This window comes from Elephas maximus, chromosome 9 (genome assembly GCF_024166365.1).
Source record: "Elephas maximus indicus isolate mEleMax1 chromosome 9, mEleMax1 primary haplotype, whole genome shotgun sequence".
NCBI lineage: Eukaryota > Metazoa > Chordata > Mammalia > Proboscidea > Elephantidae > Elephas > Elephas maximus.
The window spans coordinates 63,114,030-63,135,566 of NC_064827.1; the positions used below are offsets into that span (position 1 = coordinate 63,114,030).

The following is a 21,537-nucleotide window of genomic DNA, read 5'->3' on the forward strand; positions in this document are numbered from 1 at the left end:
GGGGGCCGGCCGGCTTTGTGTGCGGCTCGGAGGCCGGCAGCGCGGAGGCCGAGGCCGAGGCCCGGAGCTCGCGGGCCGCGCAGCGAGGCCGGCCCGGGGGCGGGCAGGGCGGCGGGGGGCGGCAGCGGCCCCGCGAGAGGCGGCTCAGCGGCGGCGGCAGCCGGGCCGGGCCGGGGGTGGGGGCGAGGGCCGGGCGCCCCCCCGCGCGCCCCCAGCGCCCCCGCCCCCCGGCCTGAGCGGGGCGGGCGGAGGAGGGAGCGGCGGCGGCGGCGGCGGCAGCGGCGGCGGCATTGTGCGCGCACCAGCAGCCCGGCCCGGGAGGAGCAGGACGCGCCGGGGCCGCCTCCTCCCGCACGGACCCATGAACCAGCCGGGCGGCGCGGCGGCTCCGCAGGTACGACGGGGGCCGGGGGCATGCACCGGGCGGGGGACCCCGGGGGCCGGGGCCCGGGGCGCTGCGCCACTTCATTGCAAGATTTGCAAAATGCAAAGTGCCTGGGCACGTTTGCGGGCTTTTTGTGGGCGCAAACTGGAGGGTCGGGGTCCGCGGAGCCCCCCTGGGCGCCGAGGGGTGTAAGGAGGGTGGGGGTGGCGAGAGGGTCTTTTCGGGCCCCCACTCAGCGCCCCCTTTAGCCCCGGGCTCGGACCGGAGCCCAGAAAACAAAGCGGCGAGAGAACAGAGCAGCCATTTCAGCTTGGACAATTCACATTTTGCAAAAATGCAACCTCTTCCAGCTCTCCCCCCTCCCCCCAAATTTGCAATTTCCCCCTGACCGTCTCTGCACTCGGGGCCCCTGGTGACCCTCAGGAGGTCCTTCCCTCCAGGCCCCCCATCTTTGCAACAATCTCTTTTTTTTTTAGGCCATATTTCCCTTTCTCAATTTTTTTTTTCTAATTTTTCTTCAAACGGTAGTTTTTTCCCATTAAAACGACGCCACCTAGAGGATACTATTTTGTAAATAAAAAAAAAGAAATTAAAATTGAAAAGAGAAATATTTTTTATTTCTTATTTTTTCAAAAGTTTGCACTATAAGGTAGAGGAGGGAAAAGGGATTCTTTTTTTTTTTCTTTTTTGGAGTGAAAATTTCCACTTTGAGCTTTCCAGAAGCATGGAGACAATTTTAATTCTTGAAGCCAAATCCACATAATATGTAAATGAAAATTAAGCTGGAATTTGAATGAATTCAGGTTTTGGAGGGGAGAAAGCAAAAAGGCTCCTAAAGCAAAACCGTTTTGGCTGCTCAACTTATTTTAGTTTGAGAAAAAAAACTAATTAGAATCAAAAAAGGAGGGAAATTGTTGAGTTTAGGGAAAACTGGGAGAATTGGTTTTATGGAGCAATTAGAAATTGTACTTCATTGTAATTTGGAACTTGTTTAGCTCAGCAGGCGAAAAAGACTAATTTCATCATTTGGGAATATTTAAAGTTTTTCTGTTTCTAAGAAGGAAAGATTTAAAAGAGAGAATAGACTCTAAAATGTTGGCTTTGGACACACCCAAAAATTGTAGGTTTTTTTTTTTTTAATTTTGCATTTACATTTTACTGCTTGTTTAAAATCCCAAGGTTCTGAAAGAAAAATAGAAATTGGAAAAGTTGGAGTGAAATCCCGTCTTTTTTTTTTTTTTTCCCTGTGTTTTGTGGGTTTTTTGTTTTGTTTTGTTTTGATGGAATCATTAAGACTGTTTTCTGATTTTGTTTCCTGAAGGGTCTAGGCATTTCTTTTTTTGTTGTTATTGTTTTATACAGAAAATGTCAGGAATCTTTTTTGAACAATATTCAGTGGAAAATGTAAATTTATTATATTATACAAATTGCATAGCCCAGAGATTTGTAGGAGAGACCGCCATTAAAATAAGATATGCATAATTAACATTATTATGAAAAAAACTAACAGTGGCTTCATAGAAGCTCATTTTTTATGACATACAACTGAATCAATTGATGAAGATGAGGGTTGAGCAGTCCTTGATAGAAGAAAATTCTCTTTTCTGTGCTTTCTCACTCTTTCAATTTGAAAAATTTATTATTTTTTAAAAATCCGACTTGTTTTCAGGCTTCTTTGATTGTGATGTGGGTTTAATAACACTTGGTATTTTTCAAAAATCTGATTACTTTCAAAGGAAAAAATTCTATTACCCTTGATAATTTTTGGGGGTCTGTGACCCCCCCCAAAAAAAGAGAAGCACAAATTTTTACTGACTTAACCAGAAAGAAAGATGAAAGACAGAAGGGCAAAGGAGAGATGAAAATTCAGATTCTCATCCATCTTCCCTAGTGGAACGCTTACTTTGCTGAAGAATTGGGTTAAAATACCAACTCAGCTGACTCTAGCAGGAAATCTTAAATTTTCCCAAGGGGGGAAAAAATACAAAAGCCAAACCCGAAGGCACTTGTCTGCAAATAGTATTTCATTTGGAGTGTCTTTCTTTTTGCCCATAAAATGAAGCAATTGAGGGTGAAAAAAAAAAAAAAAAAATTTTTTTTTTTTTTTAGAAGACAAATATTGGCTGGATTGAAATTAGAAAGATAAAAATTGGTACCCACCCAAAGTTGAAAGATTATTTGTGATAAATTATTTATCTGATCTAATTGAACTTGCTGGGGATTTTGAGCCAAAAATTAGAAAGTTCTGATTTTTCTGCCCAAGAGGTAGAGGAATACTGTTAGCGTTTGGGATGTAGGCTTTTGGGTAGGATCATGGGTGGGGAGGTGATGGTGGGTCACACAGTCTAGGTCTGGAAACCCTGTTTGTTACCTTTTTCTCCAGACACCAGATGGTCTTGGAAGATCTGGTGGCCCCGGTCCATGGATTCCCAATCCTGTTTTGTGGAAATTTGAGTTTCTAAGGGGATAAGAATTCTGTGAAATATACTTGACAGTGGCAGAGGCTCCACGTTTCCCATCATCACTATTGCATTTGGGAGATTTTATTTTTTTGGTTATGAAATCCTTCAGGGCTGACTGGCCACATGCTGACATATTTGGAATGAGCTTTTTTTTTTTTTAAGTAGCATAATTAAAATTTTTTTCTGTTGAATTATTTAGGCCGATGCCTAGGACGGTCAAAGAATTTATAATTTCTGAGGGGTTGTGGAGCCTCTGGAGACAGTAGGCCTGAGCTTAGGAGACTGAAGAAAGAGGGCTGTACCCTGGGCTGGGGAGGGATGGGTGGGGGTAAGGGCATCTGAGAAAAAGTCAGGGTTGGAGATAACAGGTTCTCTCTGGTGCAAGGAATAAAAATATGACAGCAGGGCCCTTTGTGTTTTCTGGAGCTCCTGACACACAACTGAGATTTCTTTTATTCTGCTGAAATTTTGTTGTGTTGACTATGGTTTAAAGCGACTCTCTGGTCAGAAATTGAAAATCGTTTCTGTTTTGTAGACCTGCTTTTTTTTTTTTTAAATTGCTTATTCTGATCATGTTTGTTGTAAAGGAAATAGAGGTGCATGATGGTACTGTTGGGGGCGGGGTCAGTTTTCTTTTGTTTCTATTGGCGTCTCTTAGAATTGAGAGCTGACCTGGGCCTTGCTTCTTCTCACACCTCCTGTTTGAGATGGAAGTGTGACCTGAAATGGATCTATGAGCTAATTTTTATTAGCCTGTGTCTGTTCACCATACTCTCTTACATTATGGGGTAAAAATTTTGGCAAATTGAACTTGAGGGGTGGTAATTTGACGATGGGCCCAGTTACTTTTGTGAAAGATCATCTATGCTCAGTTTTGCAGTGGAGACTCTTAGTACTTACTGTTTTGCTTTTCTGCCTAAGGGTTTTTTTTTTTTTTTTTCTAATAAGGTTTGAAATTTCAAGGGCCTGCTTTATAGCTTGACTTCGGACCAGGATAGGAAAAAGCGTTTGTTTATACTTTAAGCCCTGCACAGAGGTGAACTTGAACAAGGCTCTTGCTTTTGCAAAAGGAAAACAACAAAGATGGCTGGTCAGTGTAAAGGTTGACCTCTCTCTGGTCCTAGGGAATAAACAGCCAGTGGTTTGTTTCATTTGAGAAGCAGAGTTTTAAAACTCCTTCAGTGTTAGCCACGATTTTTTCCCACCTTTGACTTGGCTCTTGGCATACTGCTTCCTCTGACCTCAGAATCCTCATGTCTTCTCCTTGGTGGGATGATAAGAACTTCCTTGCTGTGTTTCACTGGAGGTGTAAGCTGATTTTTCATGGTTGTGATGAAATTTTGAATTTTTTCCATGTTTTTGTATTATTTATGTCTGTCGTATCTCCTCTCTTGATGGTGTAAACAAATGTGGCTTTGTGGGTACACAGGATCCCTAGGTCACCCAAGGTCTTGCTTTGTGACCTTGGATGAATCACTTTTTCCTTCGGAGCTTCAGTTTTTGCATTTTTAGAACGAGACCTTTGTACCAGATCAAGGATAATAATAAGTTTCATCTCTGATCCTGATGCTAAGTGATTGGTTGTAGCTGCCTGGGTCACTGTGTTAAGAAGGACTCTGAGGCCATGTCTAGACTCCCATATTCTGGAGAGAGGGCACAGTGATCAAATAACATGGAATGGAGAGGGTGCCTCTTACTGACCATACCCGCACTAGACTGGGGATTACGCCCATGAGTGGTTTGTGAAATCAATTTAGTGGTCACAGTTGGCATTAAAGACAGAAAAAAGAATAGAGGGGGGAAAAAACTCAGAGGCATAGTACAGGGTACAGGGTGGTATTGGCTCATGAATTTTTATCTTATTTATCTGTGGAAACCCTAGTGGCGTAGTGGTTAAGTGCTATGGCTGCTAACCAAAAGGTCAGCAGTTTGAATCCGCCAGGCTCTCCTTGGAAACTCTGTGGGGCAGTTCTACTCTGCCCTATAGGGTCGCTATGAGTTGGAATCGACTTGACGGCAGCGGGTTTTGGTATATATGTGCGTGATGGGAAATGTTATCTCCAACTGTGGATCCTGGTCAAAAGAGTTTGAAAGACACTGATCATTGTTGATTTCACCGTGATGGGCTACAAGTACACTGTGATTTACTTCTTATACTTCATTTTCTCATCTGTCATCCCCATTGATTTTTACATGAACCCTGTGGTCTAGGTGTCCTGTGCCACATGCTTTGTCCCCTGGTCTAGCCCGCCTCAAGTGCTACCTGGGAAGACAACGTGATACCTTCGTGGGAGGTCAGAACCACACCCCAGCTTGTAGGCCTTGGTTGAGATTGGAGGGCCAGCTGCTAGTTTGAAGGGAGCGCCTCTGCTGGGATCTCTTGCTGGAAAGGAGATTTTAAAAGTAGTGTGAGAACCCTGTTTTGGTGGTAGGGACAGTTGGCAGAGTTACTTTTATTACTTGCTTTTACTCAAATTGCCAGAATTTTTTTTTTTTTTTGAGCTAGAGAGGCCATGTTTGTACTATATGTAAGTTTTAACTGGATTCTGTGTGCGTGTTTGCACTTTTGTGTGCATGTAACTGAGAACTCCAGAATTGCTCTGTTGGTCTTCTCATCTCTTAAATGTGCCAGACCAGCACTGTCCAAAAGAAATAACATGTGAGCCACGAATGCAAGCCCCGTATATAATTTTTAATTTTTTAGTAGCACATTAAAGAAAGTGAAAAGAAATAGGTGAAATTAATTTTAATAATGTTATTTTATTTAGCCCAATATATCCACAGTACTATGATTTCAACATGTAATCAATATAAAAATTATTAATGCGATACATTATATTGTTTAGCCGGTGTCAAGTCCTTGAAATCCAGTGTGTATTTTGCGTCTACAGCTCATCAGAATTTGGACTAGCCACATTTCAGGTATGCAGTAGCCACATGTGGCTAGTGGCTCTTGTATTGGACAGTGCAGGGCCAGACCAATGTTGCATCTGGTCAGCGTTCCTGGCTACCCTTCCAAGGTTAGTGACATCTCTCAAACCTCTTGGTTGTGTTGGTGGAACTTTCTTCGTGAGCACCATATGCTCTGAGGGATCTTAGCCTATAGCAGTGATAAGTTCCATCCGTTTAGCCCTTCTCAGCTAAAGTGGTCCATGCTTCCCTTTTATTTGTCCCAAAGTGGTCTTCTGCTTGGGTCAGGCCAGAACTCTGTGATTAAAAATGACAAATGGTGGCAGGAACTCCAGGCCAATATGTCCTAGCATGTGCCACTGAAGTTAAGAAATGCAAGCAAGGGAGGCAGCCATTGGAGGCTAGGTTTTAAATAAAGTGTTGCCTGAATGAAGGAGGAGGATGTAAAAAGACAGCAGGTGGCTAGGACTAGGGATAGGGCCTAAGGGAGAGTGAGATCAGTGGGCAAAGATGGTCATAATCCATTTCAGAAAGGAACATGGAACTACCAGGAATTCCCCCAGGATAGGCCTTCGGTCAGACACATAGAAGTTTTCTGACATCCATGCAGTTGGTAAAATGAAAAGCTGGGGTTGGGATCAGCCAGGCCAGAATTGGAAGCCCAACTTCATGGCATGATTAGCTTTGTGTTACTTTGGGAAAGTCACTTTTTGATTTGGAACCACGGTTTCTGCATCTGGAAAGCGGAGGTAATAATCCTGACCTGAAGGGTTATTTTGAGATGAAGTAGAGCAGCTCATGTGGAAAACCCAGCCAGCCCGTGGTCCTTCTTGGAAGGTAGTCAACAAATGGTTGTTGACTCTTGACCCAGTGGCCAAGGGGTCTCCATTCTAGGGAGACTGAGTCCCACCGACAACAATTTTGGTAGTTCCAGGAACTTGGTGGCTTCTCTTTAGTGGGCAGTTACATAGCAAGAGGAAATGGACACTTTTTTGGATGTTGCTTTTAACCAGACTGGGACAAGAAATCTCCTGAGCCTCAGAGGCCTTTCCTGTCAGTTTTCTCAGTGCCTTCATTCCAGGAATGCCCCAGCTTCCCTGAATAGTTCTGGATTTGTTCAGGAGCCTGTGACACTGTCTTTAAAATGGATCAGTTGTAATCCCGAGTGAACTCTGTACCTTTGAGCTTCTGCTCGTGCTGGGCCTCCTGCTTGCAATGCCCTTTACCTCAGTTATCTCTGCTCCGTGGGAGCCCAGATCCCTCTTGAGATCAGCTGTACTTCCTCTTCTGTGGAGCCCCCTGAACCTCCCCAGGTAGAGTGAACCCCACCCCCATCCTATGGCACTTCCCAAATACTCTATACCCACAGATGAGAATTGGTTGTTTGCATTTCTGTTTCTCCAGCCAACTTGTGAGTTCCTTGAGGGCAGAGATCATGGGTTATTCATTTCAGGGCCTGGTACAGAGGAACAGCTAAATAAATATTTGATGACTTAATATGATTTTTGGAAATAGCTCAGATCTGAGTCTAGTGAAGAATGGATGACCAATATGGGTGTGGTTATTTGGTCAAAACCAGTGTTTTGTTAGGGAGCCATAGCACATTTTCTTATAGCTGGCTCTGAAGCCAACGGCTCTCTTGAAATAGTATGTCCAAAAGAATCCCTGGGAAGGGATAATGCGCCTTTGACTACGTCTTGGTGTATTCTTGAAAAAGTTTCACTATTTTTACCCCCACCCCCTTACTCCGAGTTTATAAAGTATCTTTTTAAAATTGAATCGTCAAGTGACCATTGGGATCATTGTTCAGATGGGTGATTTGCAGCTACACTCAGTGGGGCACAGTGTTTTTAGGGAGATGGACATGGGGGAAGCCTTGAGGTGGAAGGGGCCAGCACTGCCCTGGGTTCGTGCTAACAGCTGGTCTTCTTGGTCACATGGCCAAGAACTGAACATCAGGGGCCTTTGCCTAACGCTCAGAGACACAGCTCCTTTAAACGTGTGATTTGTTGCTCAGCCAGACTCCACTCATCTTTGATTGGATTCTGGTTTGCAGATGTCAAAGATTCAAGGAAAATTTATGGGAGAAAGCTGAGAACATTCTGTTTGTTTAGTTTTTTTTTTTTCCTGTTTTATATAAAAAGCTGTCATTTTTAACACTTTGTGGCCCAGCTCAGCAAGTGAGCACAGAATCCCAGTTTTGAGGTAGACCATATTTTCTCAATGCTTACATTCCCACGTTCTCATTCTTCTGAAGTTGGGATCTGTATTACAATAAAAAACTAAACCCATTGCCTTTGAGTTGATTCTGACTCATACCAACCTTATAGGACAGATTAGAGCTGCCCCACAGGGTTTGCAAGAAGTGGCTGGTGGGCTTGAACTGCGGGCCTTTTGCTTAGCAGCTGAACTCAGCCACTGCGCCACCAGCACCTAGTTGTATTACACTAGATGTGTTCTTTTAATGCAGTGTTTCTCACTCTTATTTTTTTCTTCTCAGAAAGCTTGTATAATCGATGATTCATCTGACAATCTAAGGCATCTTGCACTTGAGGAAGGAGGGTGTCATGCTCTTGGTGTGGTGGACTGTGACCTTCATGATTACCAAAATTGGCTTTTTTAAATCTTGCTTATCTTTGGACTTGGCTTCTCCACCTGTACAGTGAGGGTGGGGACTTCTCTTGGGGCTTCCCGTTGGGAGGAAGCATCTGGTACTCTGTGACTTAGCACTCCTTTCCTTCCATGTCTTTGGGTGGGTTTCATAACTCATGAGTTGGAATCGACTTGAGAGCAACTAACAACAATAATCTCCTGTAAAGGGTGTAAGTAGCCAGTGGGAGGGAGGTAAAGCTTTGTGAACCTGTGGTCGCTTCTGTACAGCCACGTGGATGAGTTGTCCCACCAATGGTGGAAAACCAGTATGACATTTCGAGGGTAGAACAAAAAGATTGAAGATGGAGGAACAAAGGCTTGACTCACTTTACTGTTCCACTACTTAATCATTTTGTGATCTTTGCCAAAGCACTTCATTTTCCTGGGCTTGTTTTCCTTATGTGTAAAGTGGGGATAATGATGAAAATGATGATGGTGATACTTGCTGCACGAGGTTCTTAACAAAAGTTGTGAGGTATGTGAAAGTAAAGCTTTGTAGAGGGCAAAGTGCTTTTTCACTTGCAGCAAGTTATTTGTACATCATCTAGTCCAGGGGTGGTAAATAAATAACATAATTGGCAATACTGCCCATTTTCAAGCCTGTGGTAGACATTGCTAATAGATCATGGTAGTTTTTTACATTGAATTTGGACGTGACCTCAGAATTTGTCTCAGTATGGTGCTACTAATCAATTGGATTTAGTATGGGAAGTGAAGTCAGTTTGCCCTTCCAGATTTAAAATACACACACACACACACACACACACACACGCATGCAGAAACCTTGGGAGGGGAGGTAGAGTGAAAGACATCAGTGAATAGGCAGCGGGGGGACATCAAGCCCCAGATCTCTTCAACCAGTGCTTTTCCTACTATACGTACATATGCTTTGTCAAAAGGAATTAAAATTAATTTGGTCTTGAGAAATAGAGGATCCTGACTCCTCCCTTCCCTGTTATAATTAGATACCCTCGGGGTTGTCATCAAAGCAAGACTGGCTGGCCTGCTTCTCCGGCCACTCCCTGGGTGATCAGATTTCAAAGGGGAGATGCCTTGGCTGGGGTGGCTGGATGGGGCACTGTCCCTCACTCTGTGTAGATGACATCTCAGAGGGGCAGCACAGGCCCTGGGGCTCTTGGATAGATGACTCGGGTTTAGGACAAGTATGCTGCTTCCCCGCTGTAGGACCACAAACGGGTTCCTCGTCTCCCTGAACCTTAATTTCTATATCTGGGAAGTGGGACATTAACAGTCCTGCCCTGGACAGTTGTGAGGGTTAAATGAGATAGCATATTGGAAAAGCAAAACCAAACCCACTGCCATCGAGTTGATTCTGACTCATAGCAAGCCCATAGGGCAGAGTTGAACTGTCCCGTAGAGTTTCCAAGGAGCGCCTGGCGGATTCGAACTGTTGGCCTTCTGGTTAGCAGCCGTAGCACTTTACCACTATGCCACCAGGGCTTCCGCATATTGGAAAGTGCTTTTTAAATTGTGAAGCTCTGTGTGTGATAATATTTTGTGTTTTCATGTGTGTTAACTTTTATAACTAACATTAAAACCAAACCCACTGCCTTTGAGTTGATACTGAGTCATAGCGACCTTATAGGACAGAGTAGAACTGCCCTGTAGGGTTTCCAACGTTGTAAATCTTTACAGAAGCAGACTGCCATATCTTTCTTCCCCAGAGCTGCTGGTGAGTTTGAATTGCTGACCTTTCAGTTGGCAGCCGAGTGCTTTAATCACAGCGCCACCAGGGATCTATAACTAACACTAATCACTAATTATTATCACGTAAATTGTGGGTAAATTGTGTTCACCAAGAGTTACAGACAGTACCCACAAGGTGAATCGGTCCCTCGTTTTATTATTTTGCCTGTCTAGGGTTTAAAAAGTTTGGGGTTTTTTTAGGCCTTTGACAGGGTAGGTGCTACTTTTGTTTGCTTCAGGCCTCAGCCTCCTTCCATTTCAATCCTGTTCATGACCGGCCTGGTCCTGGAAGGCACTGGCCTCTGTGACCCCTGACACGAGCTTCCATTTATTTGTCTGTTAAGTGGGAGAACACTCCACATGCATCATGCTAATAGGCTTCCTGCAAGCATCGGAGGAGTTAACACACACGAAAAACACTTCATAAACGGCAGAAAACTGGAGAAACATGTTGGCGACAATTCTTTTCTTAAAAGGGAAAGGAGGGAGGCTGAGGTGAGGATGGTATTGAGTCGAAAAGTGATAAAAATATTTTGGCTGACAAAGCAGAATGAGGCTTCATATATAAGCTAAAGAGAATAAATGGAGTCAGATGATGCTCGGCTCCCCTGTCTGCTGTAGAAAACGCAGGGAAAAAAACCACTTTTAGTGAAGCGAGCCCTGGGTTGGGGATGGATTCCCAGGGGCCAGCCCCAGTTTGGGGTGGGGGCCCAGGGAGGGGCAACATCTAATAGGTCCCTCACGGCGGTAAGTGACTCCTGCAAGGCAGAGAAGGATCCAGTGTTTCTTGGCAAGCCCCCGGCTAGCAGTTTGCCGGTGACATTCAAAGTCAGAAGTGATCTTGGATTGCTTACTGGATGTCTTATTGTCCAAGACAGCACGCCTAAGGAGCTAACCATTCCACCTCTTGGCTTGGAACCTCCACAGCACAATTCCCACCTGTCCCAGCATGTTTGTGGAGAACAGGGACGGTCAGGGAGGGAATTTTAGTTTGGTGCAATTTTGCAGAAAATTTGTGTTGTTTTCTTTTGGGCTCAGGGTTTTGTCATCCTGAGCCAAACGGGCATAGGGCACTTAGAATGAATGCCCAAAAGGAAGAGACGAAGACATTTTTGGATGCTGGGGAATTTGGCACAGGTTAGGAGTTCGGCTGCTAACCAAAAGGTGGGCAGTTTGAATCCACCAGGCGCTCCTTGGAAACTCTATGGGGCAGTTCTACTCTGTCCTGTAGGGTTGCTATGAGTCAGAATTGACTTGACGGCAATGGGCTTTTTTGGTTTGGGGGAATTTTTTTTAGCTTTTAATTTTATCAACTGGGAAAAATAACTGTAAAAATTAAGTGTATTTATGTGGGTGTTTCTTTTAGTGTATGCTGGAAAAAGCAGAAAGTGAAAGCGATCTGAAATAAAACTGAAACTGACCGGAAGGTCAACTTGAAATGAGGCCTCAGGGAAGGAGCAGTCCCTGGGGTGCTACTAGCTTTAGGTGGAATTTGTTGTGAGGCTGGCCCTCTTTGAATTTTAGGAGTCTAGAGCTAAAAAAGTTCATAGGGATTTTCTAAGCCTTAGCTGTCCAATATATATTGTCCAATATATAGCTGCCTATGGAAGCCCTGGTGGCGTCGTGGTTAAGACCTATGGCTGCTAACCAAAAGGTTGGTGGTTAAAATCCACCAGGTGGTCCTTGCAAACCCTATGGGGCTGTTCTGCTCTGTCCTATAGGGTCACTCTGAGTCGAATTGGCCCGATGGCAATGGGTTTGTTTGTATTTTTTTTTTTAAGCTGCCTGTGGCTGGTGAGCACCTGAAATGTGGCTAGTCTGAATTGAGATGTTCTCTAAGTGTAAAGTCCACACTAGATTTTGAAGACTTAGTAGTGGGAAAAAAAAAAAACCTGAAAGATCTCAGTAATAATTTTTTATGCTGATTACAGGTTGAAATGATAATATTTTAAACATTGGGTTAAATAAGATCTATTATTAAAAATAATTTCACCTGTTTATTTTTTAAATTTTTTAAATGCAGCTACTGGAAAATTTAAGGAGTCCTGATGGCTCAGTGTTTAAAGCACTTGGTTGCTAACCGGAAGGTTCGCGGTTTGAACCCACCAGCTGCTCTTCAGGGAGAAGGCGGTCTGCTTGTGTAAAGATTTACAGCTTTGGAAACCCTACAGGGCAGTTCTGCTCTGTCCTACGGGGTTGCTATGAGCCAGAATCGACTTGATGGCAACGGGTTACTAGAAAATTTGTAATTACCTGTGCACAGTGGCTCATATAATTCTGTTGGGTAACACTCATCTAAGCCAAACTGCTCAGTTGATAGATGAAGAAACAGAACCCCCACAAGGGGAAGTGGCTTGCCTAGGGTCACACAGCAGCTTCATCAGGTACCTGGACGGACTGCAAGACTCAGAGCTTGGCGTGGGAGTGAGGGTGATAGTTGAGGTAGTTGTATAAGCATCAGCATAACTGCGTGGTTAAAGTGAGGGGGAATGGGGATTTACGAAAGGGGGTGGGAATTAAACTATGCTCCATTTTACTTATCCATTCCCCTAATCATTAATTAAACACTTTGGAAGAAAGTAAATCCAACAAGACAGGCAAACAAGTTTAAAAGAGTCCCCCTGATAATTCCTGCACTTGCCAAAATATTCCAAAGCCGAGTTAATCTGTGGGTTTGGACTGGGGTCTTTTTGAATCAGGGTGTAGTTCAGGTCTGGAGACTCAAGTCACATTAAAAAAAACCCAGTGCCATCAGAGGTTGTGAATTTTAGGTCCTAGGAGGGTCGAAGGCATTCTTTTGCTAAATTGTGTCCGCTGTCTGTAATGATTTGGGAAGCCACACTCTTTGGGAAGTATGCTAGGGGCCATACTGCCATAGTGGGCAGAGCTGGCAGGACTGGGAGGTCGTCTGGTTCCCCTGACCTTCAACCTGGTACGAGACCTGATGGGGGTAGCTGGCCCAAGGGGGGAGCAGCAGTGCTGAAACTCGAATCCAGGCCTCTGACTTTCCAGCTCAGTATTCCTGCTCTGACTCTTCTGAAAGGGATTCGAGCTATGTGCTGGAAATTCTTCCTTGCAGATTTTTGTTTTTTTAATCAGGAAGTCTTTCTGTCAAAAGGCATAAGTTTGGCATTCTTGTTTTTCTCACTTTATTTTTGCAAAATGGAATTTTTCTGCCTCGAAGTATAATCATTGCATATTTGCTGAGTGCTTCTTATATGCCAGTTGCTGTCAAGTTGATTCTGCCTCATGGGATAGCACAAACTGTTGGGTGCTTGGCTACTATTGGAAAAGTTGGTGGTTTCAGATGTAGATCGCCAGAGGTGCCTTGGAAAAAAGGCCTGGCGATCTACATCTGAAAGATCATAGCCATTGAAAACCCTATAGGAGACAGTTCTACTCTGAAACACAACAGGATTGCCATGAGCCGGAATTGACTCAATGGCAGCTGTTTGGTTTTTTGGTTTTCTTATATGCTAGGCATTGGGCTAAGCATTTTACATCTGTTACCTCATTTGATACTCATAATTGCACTGAACAGTAGAGATTTTAATTTATTTTTAATAACGGAATTGAGGGTCAGTGGTGAAAGGAATCACCCAAGGTCACAGACCACTAAGTGGCATTTGGATTCAAATTCAGATGAATCCAAAGCCCAGGCTCATAAAGACCCTTTGAGCCTAGGCTCATAAAGGCCCTTTGAGGTATAGGAGTCTTATTATCCCCCTTTTACAGTTTGGGGAGGGTGAAGTAACTTGCCAAGGATGTGGAGTTAGTGATTGGGCTGGGGACTTGAGCCCAGGTCCCTTAGATGCTGCTGCTCATGCCCTTACCTTCGCTGTGGTGGGTTGTCCTGGCTGTGATGTCTTGGGAAGTTGCTCTCCCACTCAGTGGGACCTGGGTTCTAGGCTCCCTAGCTCCCAGTGCGCCTCAGCGGACCAGCGGGTTGTGTGTTTCATGTGCGTGAAGCCTTTAATACTGCGTTTGAAAACAGTTGCAGAAGGTTTGCTGTAATTAATTACATTTGACATACTTAGAATCGGGGCCTCCCAGATTCAGAATGCAAATTTATGCCCAGACAGATGCAAGGTACGCTTGGAGCCAAGAGTTCTGGCATGTCCCAGCCAGAGCTTGCAGTGGCGCTTGCTTTCCTGATGGGACGTTAACAGGCAGTGAGTGGTGGGGTCTGGACTCAAGCCTGTGGGTACCTGGAGCCCACAGACTGTTGGAGGAGAATTAGCCCTGGGCTTCAGGGCAGGAACCCTAATCTATCTGAGCCATGCTCCTAACTCACCCGTGTTTCTTGGGTAGATTCCTTTCCCTCTTTGGGCTTCCGTTTCCCCTTCTATACAATGAAAGCTTGGACTAGGTCGACTCAGAAAGCAAGTGCTGTTAGTTTTTTCAGGGGCAGGAGTGCAATTAATCAGAGTCAGAGCTTGGAGGGCTGGCTTTTTTGCAAGTACAGACAGCTGAGATGAGGCGCTTCAAATAGCTAGGAAAGCAGGCCATTGGAAGAGACAAGGGAGGTGTATAAAACAAGACTTGATATCTAGTACAAGATGCATCTCATTTCCAGGGGTCCATGTGCAGAGGTCACCCGTTCAGCGTCAGTCCATCCTTCCACCCGCATGTGCCCATCTTGTCATCTGTATTAGGTATCTATTGCTGTGTAACAAATCACCCCCAAAACTTACTGGCTTAAAGCAGTAAGAATTATTGATTGTCTCTCATGGTTTCTGTGGGTCATGAATTTGGGAGTGGCTCAGTTGGTCAGTTCTGGGTCTGTTTGTGGTTGTGGTCAGACAGTGGCTGGGGCTGAGGTCATCTTAAAGGCATCTCCACTCACATGTTTGGGGCCTGTGTTTGGAAGACTTGGACAGCTGGGGCTCCTCAGGCATCACTGGTTCTCTCTGTGTGGTCTTGGCAGCATGAAGGCGTCAGGGTACTTACTACATGGCACCTTGGGGCTCCAAGGGTGCATGTCCCAAGAGAAATAGAGCCCAGCAGGTGCCACATCCCTTTTATGACTTGGCTTCAGAAGTTATGAATCATAACTTCCATCTCTTGGTTGAAGCAGTTATAAAGTTAAGGTCTACCTCAGTTCAAGGAGAGGAATATAGACTCTACCTCTTGATGGAGGAGTGTCAGTGTCACATAGTAAGAACAGCATGTAAGATGGGATGTATGTTGATGTGGTTAACTTTGGAAAATACAGTGTCATACCATCTGTTCATTCATCAGTCCATCTGTGTAGCTGTTCACCTGTTCATCCATCTTCCCACCCATGCCATCCACCCATTCCATCTTTCCATTCTTCAGACCATCTGTTCATCCATCCCATTCACTTATCCCTTTCAATCATCTGACACGTTTGGAGCACCTACTGTGTGCCAGGTACTGATAAAAAGGTACTGATAGGTGCTTTCAATAATCAGCTTATGAGGTAGAATGAGACTAATATTTAATGAGAACTTACTCAGTGTTAGTCTCTTTATCCTTAAAATAACTCTATGGTGTAGAATTGTTATCAGCTCTATTTTACAGATGAAGAAACTAAAGCACAATGAAGCTGTAAATAGCTTGCCTTGTGTCTCTCAGCTAATTAGTGTCAGAGGCACGACTTGAACTCAGGGCTTCCTGACCACACTGTTGCAGGCTGCCTCCCCTTGCTGGGTGTGCACTGTTCTGGTTTCTGAGGGTGAAGTGCTTCTCCAAGAGTTGGTTTCTCACTTCTGTTTTTTTTCCCCCCAAATGAAAATAGTTTCTTTTCCCCCAATTATAAAAATAACAGTTCATAAAAAAAAAAAATCCAAGGAGTACAGAAAAATAGGCAGATTATTCTTTTAAAACGTCACCCGAAATCCTCCACCCAGAAATAACCTACCACTCTAGATTTTGATGAACATTATTCAAGTCATGACTCTCAGGATGTACAAATATATATTTGATTGCAGTTTTGCAGAAATGGGATTGCATTCCACGTGCTGTTCTGTAGCCTGCTTGCTTTCTTCCTTTTTTTTTTTTTTAAACTCATGGGCATCTTTTTACATCAGTAAATATAGATGTACATTATTTTAATGATTACATTATGTTTCCACTGTATGTATGCATGTTCCAAGGTCCAGCGTCCTATTGGGTTTTGATTGTTTCTGAGTTTTCGTTATTATCGTCAACTCTGTGAGGAACATCACCATGTTTCCCACTCGTAGGGTAGTCTCCTTAGGATCACTCCCTGGAAGTCCCGTTACTGGGTCACAGTGTATTCACGTTCTAAATATATACAGAAATTGCCAAATGCCCCCGAGAAAGATGGTGTTGTGGATTGAATGTCTCCCCCCAAAATGTGTGTCAACTCAGCCGGGCTATGATTCACAGTATTGTGTGGTTGTCCTCCATTCTGTGATCTGCTAAAATTATCCTGTGTGTTATAAATCCTAATCTCTATGATGTTAATGAGTCAGGATTAGAGGCAGTTATGTTAACGAGGCAGGACACAATCTATGGGATTAGGTTGTATCTTGAGCCAATCTCTTTTGAGATACAGAAGAGAGAAGCAAGCAGAGAAGAGAGGGACCTCATTACCACCAAGAAAAGAAGAGCCAGGAGTGGACCACATCCTTTGGACCTGGGGTCCCTGCGCCAAGAAGCTCCTAGACCAGGGAAGAAAGATTGATGACAAGGACCTTCTCCCAGAGCTGACAGAAAGCGTTTCCCTGGAGCTGGCATCCTGAATTTGGACTTCTAGCCTCCTAGACTATGAGAGAATAAATTTGTATTGTTAAAGCCATCCACTTGTGGTATTCCTGTTTTAGCAGCAGTAGATACCTGAGACGCGTGGTATTAGTTTACGTTTCTATTAGGAGACCCTGAGTACTCATTTTACACATCATGGAATTCACCTTGTTTTGCCAATATTTTTAATCTTTGATGGCCTGATGAGCAAACTAATAAGGTCTAACATCTGTTTGTATATTTTTTTGTGAATTGCCTGTTAAGTGCTTTGCTCACTTTTCTTTTGCAGTGTGTATCTTTTCCTTTGTGCTTTTTACAAAAGCTCTTTGGATTTTAGAAATATATTGGCTCTTTGTCATTTATGTTCCAAGTATTCTTTTTCTAGACTTGTATTTATTTTTAACATTGTCGATGTTATTTAAAAATTAGTTGCTGTCCTGTCGGCTCTGAGTCATGGTGATCCCATGGGTGTCAGAGCAGAATTGTACTCCGTAGTGTTTTCAGTGGCTGTTAGAAAGTAGATCGCTAGGCCTTTCTTCCGACGTGCCTCTGGGTGGACTCGAACCTCCAATGTTTTGGTTAGCAGCTGAGCATATTAATTATTTGCACCACCCAGAGACTCCTGATGTTATTGAGTGGTTTTTAAATAAAATGTTCACTTTTGAAAAAATGTTTACATTTTTGTGCTTTGGATTCTGTCTGTATTTTAATTTATAATCTTTGACTTTCGATTCATACTTAAAAAGGCTTCCTCATATTAAAAATTTATAAAAATACTCATTCTTATTTCTTCTATTATTTTATATATATATATATATTTTTTTTTCTATTTGAATGACTTATCCACCTGGACTGTATTTGGTTTAGAGGAGGGACATAAGGATCAGGCTTTCTTGTTTGCCAGATGATGAACTACTGTTTGCTATGACACCAATAATTGAATAATCCATCTATTCCTCTCTTATTTGAAATGCCATCTTTGTCTTCTATTAAATTTTCAAATACTTAGTTCTGTTCCTCGATTCTCTGTTCTGTTCTCTTGATGTATTCAGGTACCATGCTACTTTAATTTGGCTACTTTAAAATACACTTTAACATTAGGATCATGTCTTAAGAACTGACTATGAAATAATGTATAATTGTCTACCTGCTCACCAAGTTGGGGCAGCTTTCTGGTGGGCATCCCTCACTGGGCAGACTCTTCTGTGGTCTGTAGGTAGGTAATTAATTGATTCTTTCATATACCACATCTCGAGGTGGGAGAAGAACAGAGATCGAAGCCTGGAGCCTGGGTCTGTCCAACCCAAAGCCAGGGATGTTTAGACATCTTTCTTAGGGACCATACCTCTGCCCCCATAGTGCCTGGCACAGAGTGGTGCTAGTAAGTGCTTGTTGAATTGAATGGGCAGCAATGGTCGTACTTATTCAAAACAGCTCCCTGGTTCCAGTTAGATATGGACTAATTTTTGTTTTATAGTGAGTTAATTTTTAAATAATTAAAGTGGTCTAATGATTTTTTTTAATGATGTTACAGAAAAATTGTAAATGAGGAAGTAAAAAGATTGTCTTCAATAAACCCTAGCCTCCTCGTAATCACTATTAAAATTTTGATGTGTTTTCCTTATTTTATAAGCATATTTTCTTATTTTAATCATAATGTATTACCTGAGTTTTATCTCCTACCCCACCCCCAAAATATTTTCTGTTTAGCTGCTTTATCTTCATAATAGTCATTTTATCACAAAGGGAATGAACACAGTTTGTTTTATGCATGCCTATTGTTGGACATTTAAGTTGGTTCTAATTTTTCACTTTTATGAAATTACACTGTAATGAACATTTTCACATAGAAAATATTTTGACATTTTAAAACCTTTACTTTTATAAATATCCCCAAAAAGGGATAACTGGGTCAAGGGTAGACAGTAATTTAACCCTTTCAAGACCCAATTATTTTCTGCTTTCGATTTTTTTTTTTTTTTTTGATGCCATGTGTTTTCTTAATGCTAGCATACTGAGTCATGGAGTGTGTTCAAATTTTTGGTTGGTAAAACGAATTTTGAAAAATATTATCTGGTACTATGTGGTTACCACAGAACTTTTAAGGTCCTCAAACCCCATAATTAGCAGGTGCCCGTTTGTACCTCTGGACCTGGTTGCTGACGTTTCTCATGGTGCCTTCCGTTAGGTTACATGGGGAAACTTTGGTTTTCCAAATATGACACACAAAAAAGACAAAACCAAATACACCAGGGCTCCTTAACTATCACAGAAAGAGGAAACTGTAAATATGCTCACAAGGCTTATCTAGGGGTCCAAAAGCCAAAAGAGAAAATTTTACCCAGTCAATTCCTGATTGCTCTACTTCACTTGCAAGCCTCATACTCCAGCTATTTTGCTTCAACTAATGTTTCTTTCACCTTTTGCCATTTTGCAACTGGAGAGCAGCAAATATTTTCAGTGGTAAAAGTATATACTCCCAAAGAACCTGAGAGCTGGAAAAAATGGGTGCTATACCATGTGTACCACAGGTCATGAAAGGGTTTAACACATTTCCATGTATCCATGCCTTTTTTGGTCGTTCCCTACATAGATGCTTAATTGGTACTAGGCTTTGGGAACCTCTGTTGATTGGAAAAGAAGTATGGTAAGCTCTTTGCTGTTAGGTGCCATCAAGTAGGTTCCAACTTATAGCAACCATGTGTACAACAGAACACTGCCCAGTCCTGTGCCATCCTCACAATCATTGTTATGCTTGACCCCATCGTTGCAGCCACTGTGTCAGTCCATCTTATTAAGGGTCTTTCTCTTTTTTGCTGACCCTGTACTTTATCAAAACTTAGGTCCTTCTCCAGGGACTGGTCCCTCCTGATAAGATGTCCAAAGTACATGAGATGAAGCCTCCCCATCCTTGTTTCCAAGGAGCATTCCAGCTGTACTTCTAAGACGGATTTGTTTGTTTTTCTGGCAGTCCATGGTGTATTCAATATTCTTCACCAACACCGTAATTCAGAGGCATCAATTCTTCAGTTTTCCTTATTCGTTGTCCAGCTCTCTTAAAGAACATTGTCAAGTTCTGTAAGACACGTTTTATTGACTTTTTTATTGTTATAAAAAGAATTCATGTTCAATAAAGAAAACCTATACTATGAATGCAAAAAAGAAAAAAAAGACCCATATAATAAAGTTAATAAAACATTTAAAAAAGAATTTACTGTATTTCCAAATCAAGAGAGGTTCCCAAAGCTGAATCCTAGGCTGAGAATTAGATGGGTTAATATTAAATGCTTGGCACATAGTAAAACCTGCTTAAATATTAGCTGGAGTGTTTTTTTATTTTTTCCCTCCCGCAGAGGATGGTAATTTTGTATAGACTCATCAGTCTTGTATCTGAGCCCATCTGGGACATAGGAGGTAGAGGGTGGAAGGACATTAGGAATGGATGCAAGAGAACCTAGCGCTGAGGGTCTGCTCTGTCCCTTATGAGGCCTCAGGTGAGTTTAGGGTGTCATTTTCCCTCAGAAACGTTATTGTCTACAATGTGAGATAATGAGCCTTTTCTGTTGTGTCTTGCATGAGAATGAAAATGCATTCATCCATAAAATGAAGGAATTGGACTTTAGAGATATCAGAGGCATTTCATTATGAGTTCCACCTCTGGTTGGTTCTTAGTGGTCCTGTGGATAGGCCATAATGGAAAAGATATGCTGAGATTGGGGTCAGTGATGTCTGCCTTTGGGAGCCCAGTGTGGTGGTAACTTAGCACACATCTGCTACTTCTGGGCCAGATGACTTTGGGGGCCCTACCCAGTCTATGCCCTGTCGTTCTAAGGGTTTATAAAAGGATTGAGGAATTGACAGTGTAATATTGTGGCTAGCGTATGGGTGGATTTAGGCCAGCTCTTCCAAATGTATACATTAAAATATTTTAAAGCTGCAGTTATTAAAAGAGGGTGGAACTGACGTAGACACGGGCAGTAAGTGAAATAGACTACAGTCCAAGAGCAGACCCAAGTGTGTTAACTTTAGTTCTAGTACTATCCTGTTTTGGTTAATATTTCTTTTTAAAATATTTTAATATGTGATAAACATTTCTCCTGATTATTCTGTTTTCAAAAATTTCACTAGTCTCACTAATATATTCTACTAGGTAAACTTCAGAATCATTTTTTCAAGGTAAAAATTGCCTTGTGATTGTACTTGTATTAAATTTATGGATTGAATTGAGTAGGAAGGACATTCTTACAATATTACATTTTTCAGCCCGGAAACATGGTCTATCACTTTACTGCTTCAAAGTCCTCTATATGACCCATAGTAGAATTTTGTAGTTTTCCACGTAACTTTTGGACATTTATTTTAAGTGTATTCCTAGGTATTTGATTTTTTTTTTACAGTAATTGTGAATGGGATCTTTTCCCTCATTGTATATTTTGCCTCATCAGTGCAGGTATGTAGAAAAACTCTTGGTTTTTATGTGGCCTGTTTGTTAGTGGATAGCTTATGTTGTCTTATAAGTTCTGTAGTTTGTTGTGGCTTCTAGGTAGGCAATAGTACCATATGCAAATAATACTCATTTCCTTTCTCTTTTGTATATACTTTTTTTTTTTTTATATATATGTTTTTGTTTTATGCATCAACTGGACCCTCTAGAACAACTTGAGTAATAGCAGGGATAACAAGTATTCT

The 21,537-nt window shown here is 42.6% G+C and overlaps 1 protein-coding gene across 10 annotated transcripts in view; it reads left to right on the top strand.

Moving 5' to 3' along the window:
- Positions 1–251: 251 nt before the first annotated feature.
- Positions 252–21,537, top strand: part of ZNF618 (zinc finger protein 618) — a 190,570-nt gene continuing 169,284 nt past the window's right edge. For all 10 annotated transcript variants that reach the window (XM_049895070.1, XM_049895077.1, XM_049895071.1 and 7 more), the window contains exon 1: positions 252–394. Coding sequence is in view for 1 of the 10 variants with exons in the window: in XM_049895072.1 (XP_049751029.1) it covers positions 362–394 (33 nt within the window). In the remaining 9 variants the exon portion in view is untranslated. The remainder of the gene's footprint in view (positions 395–21,537) is intronic.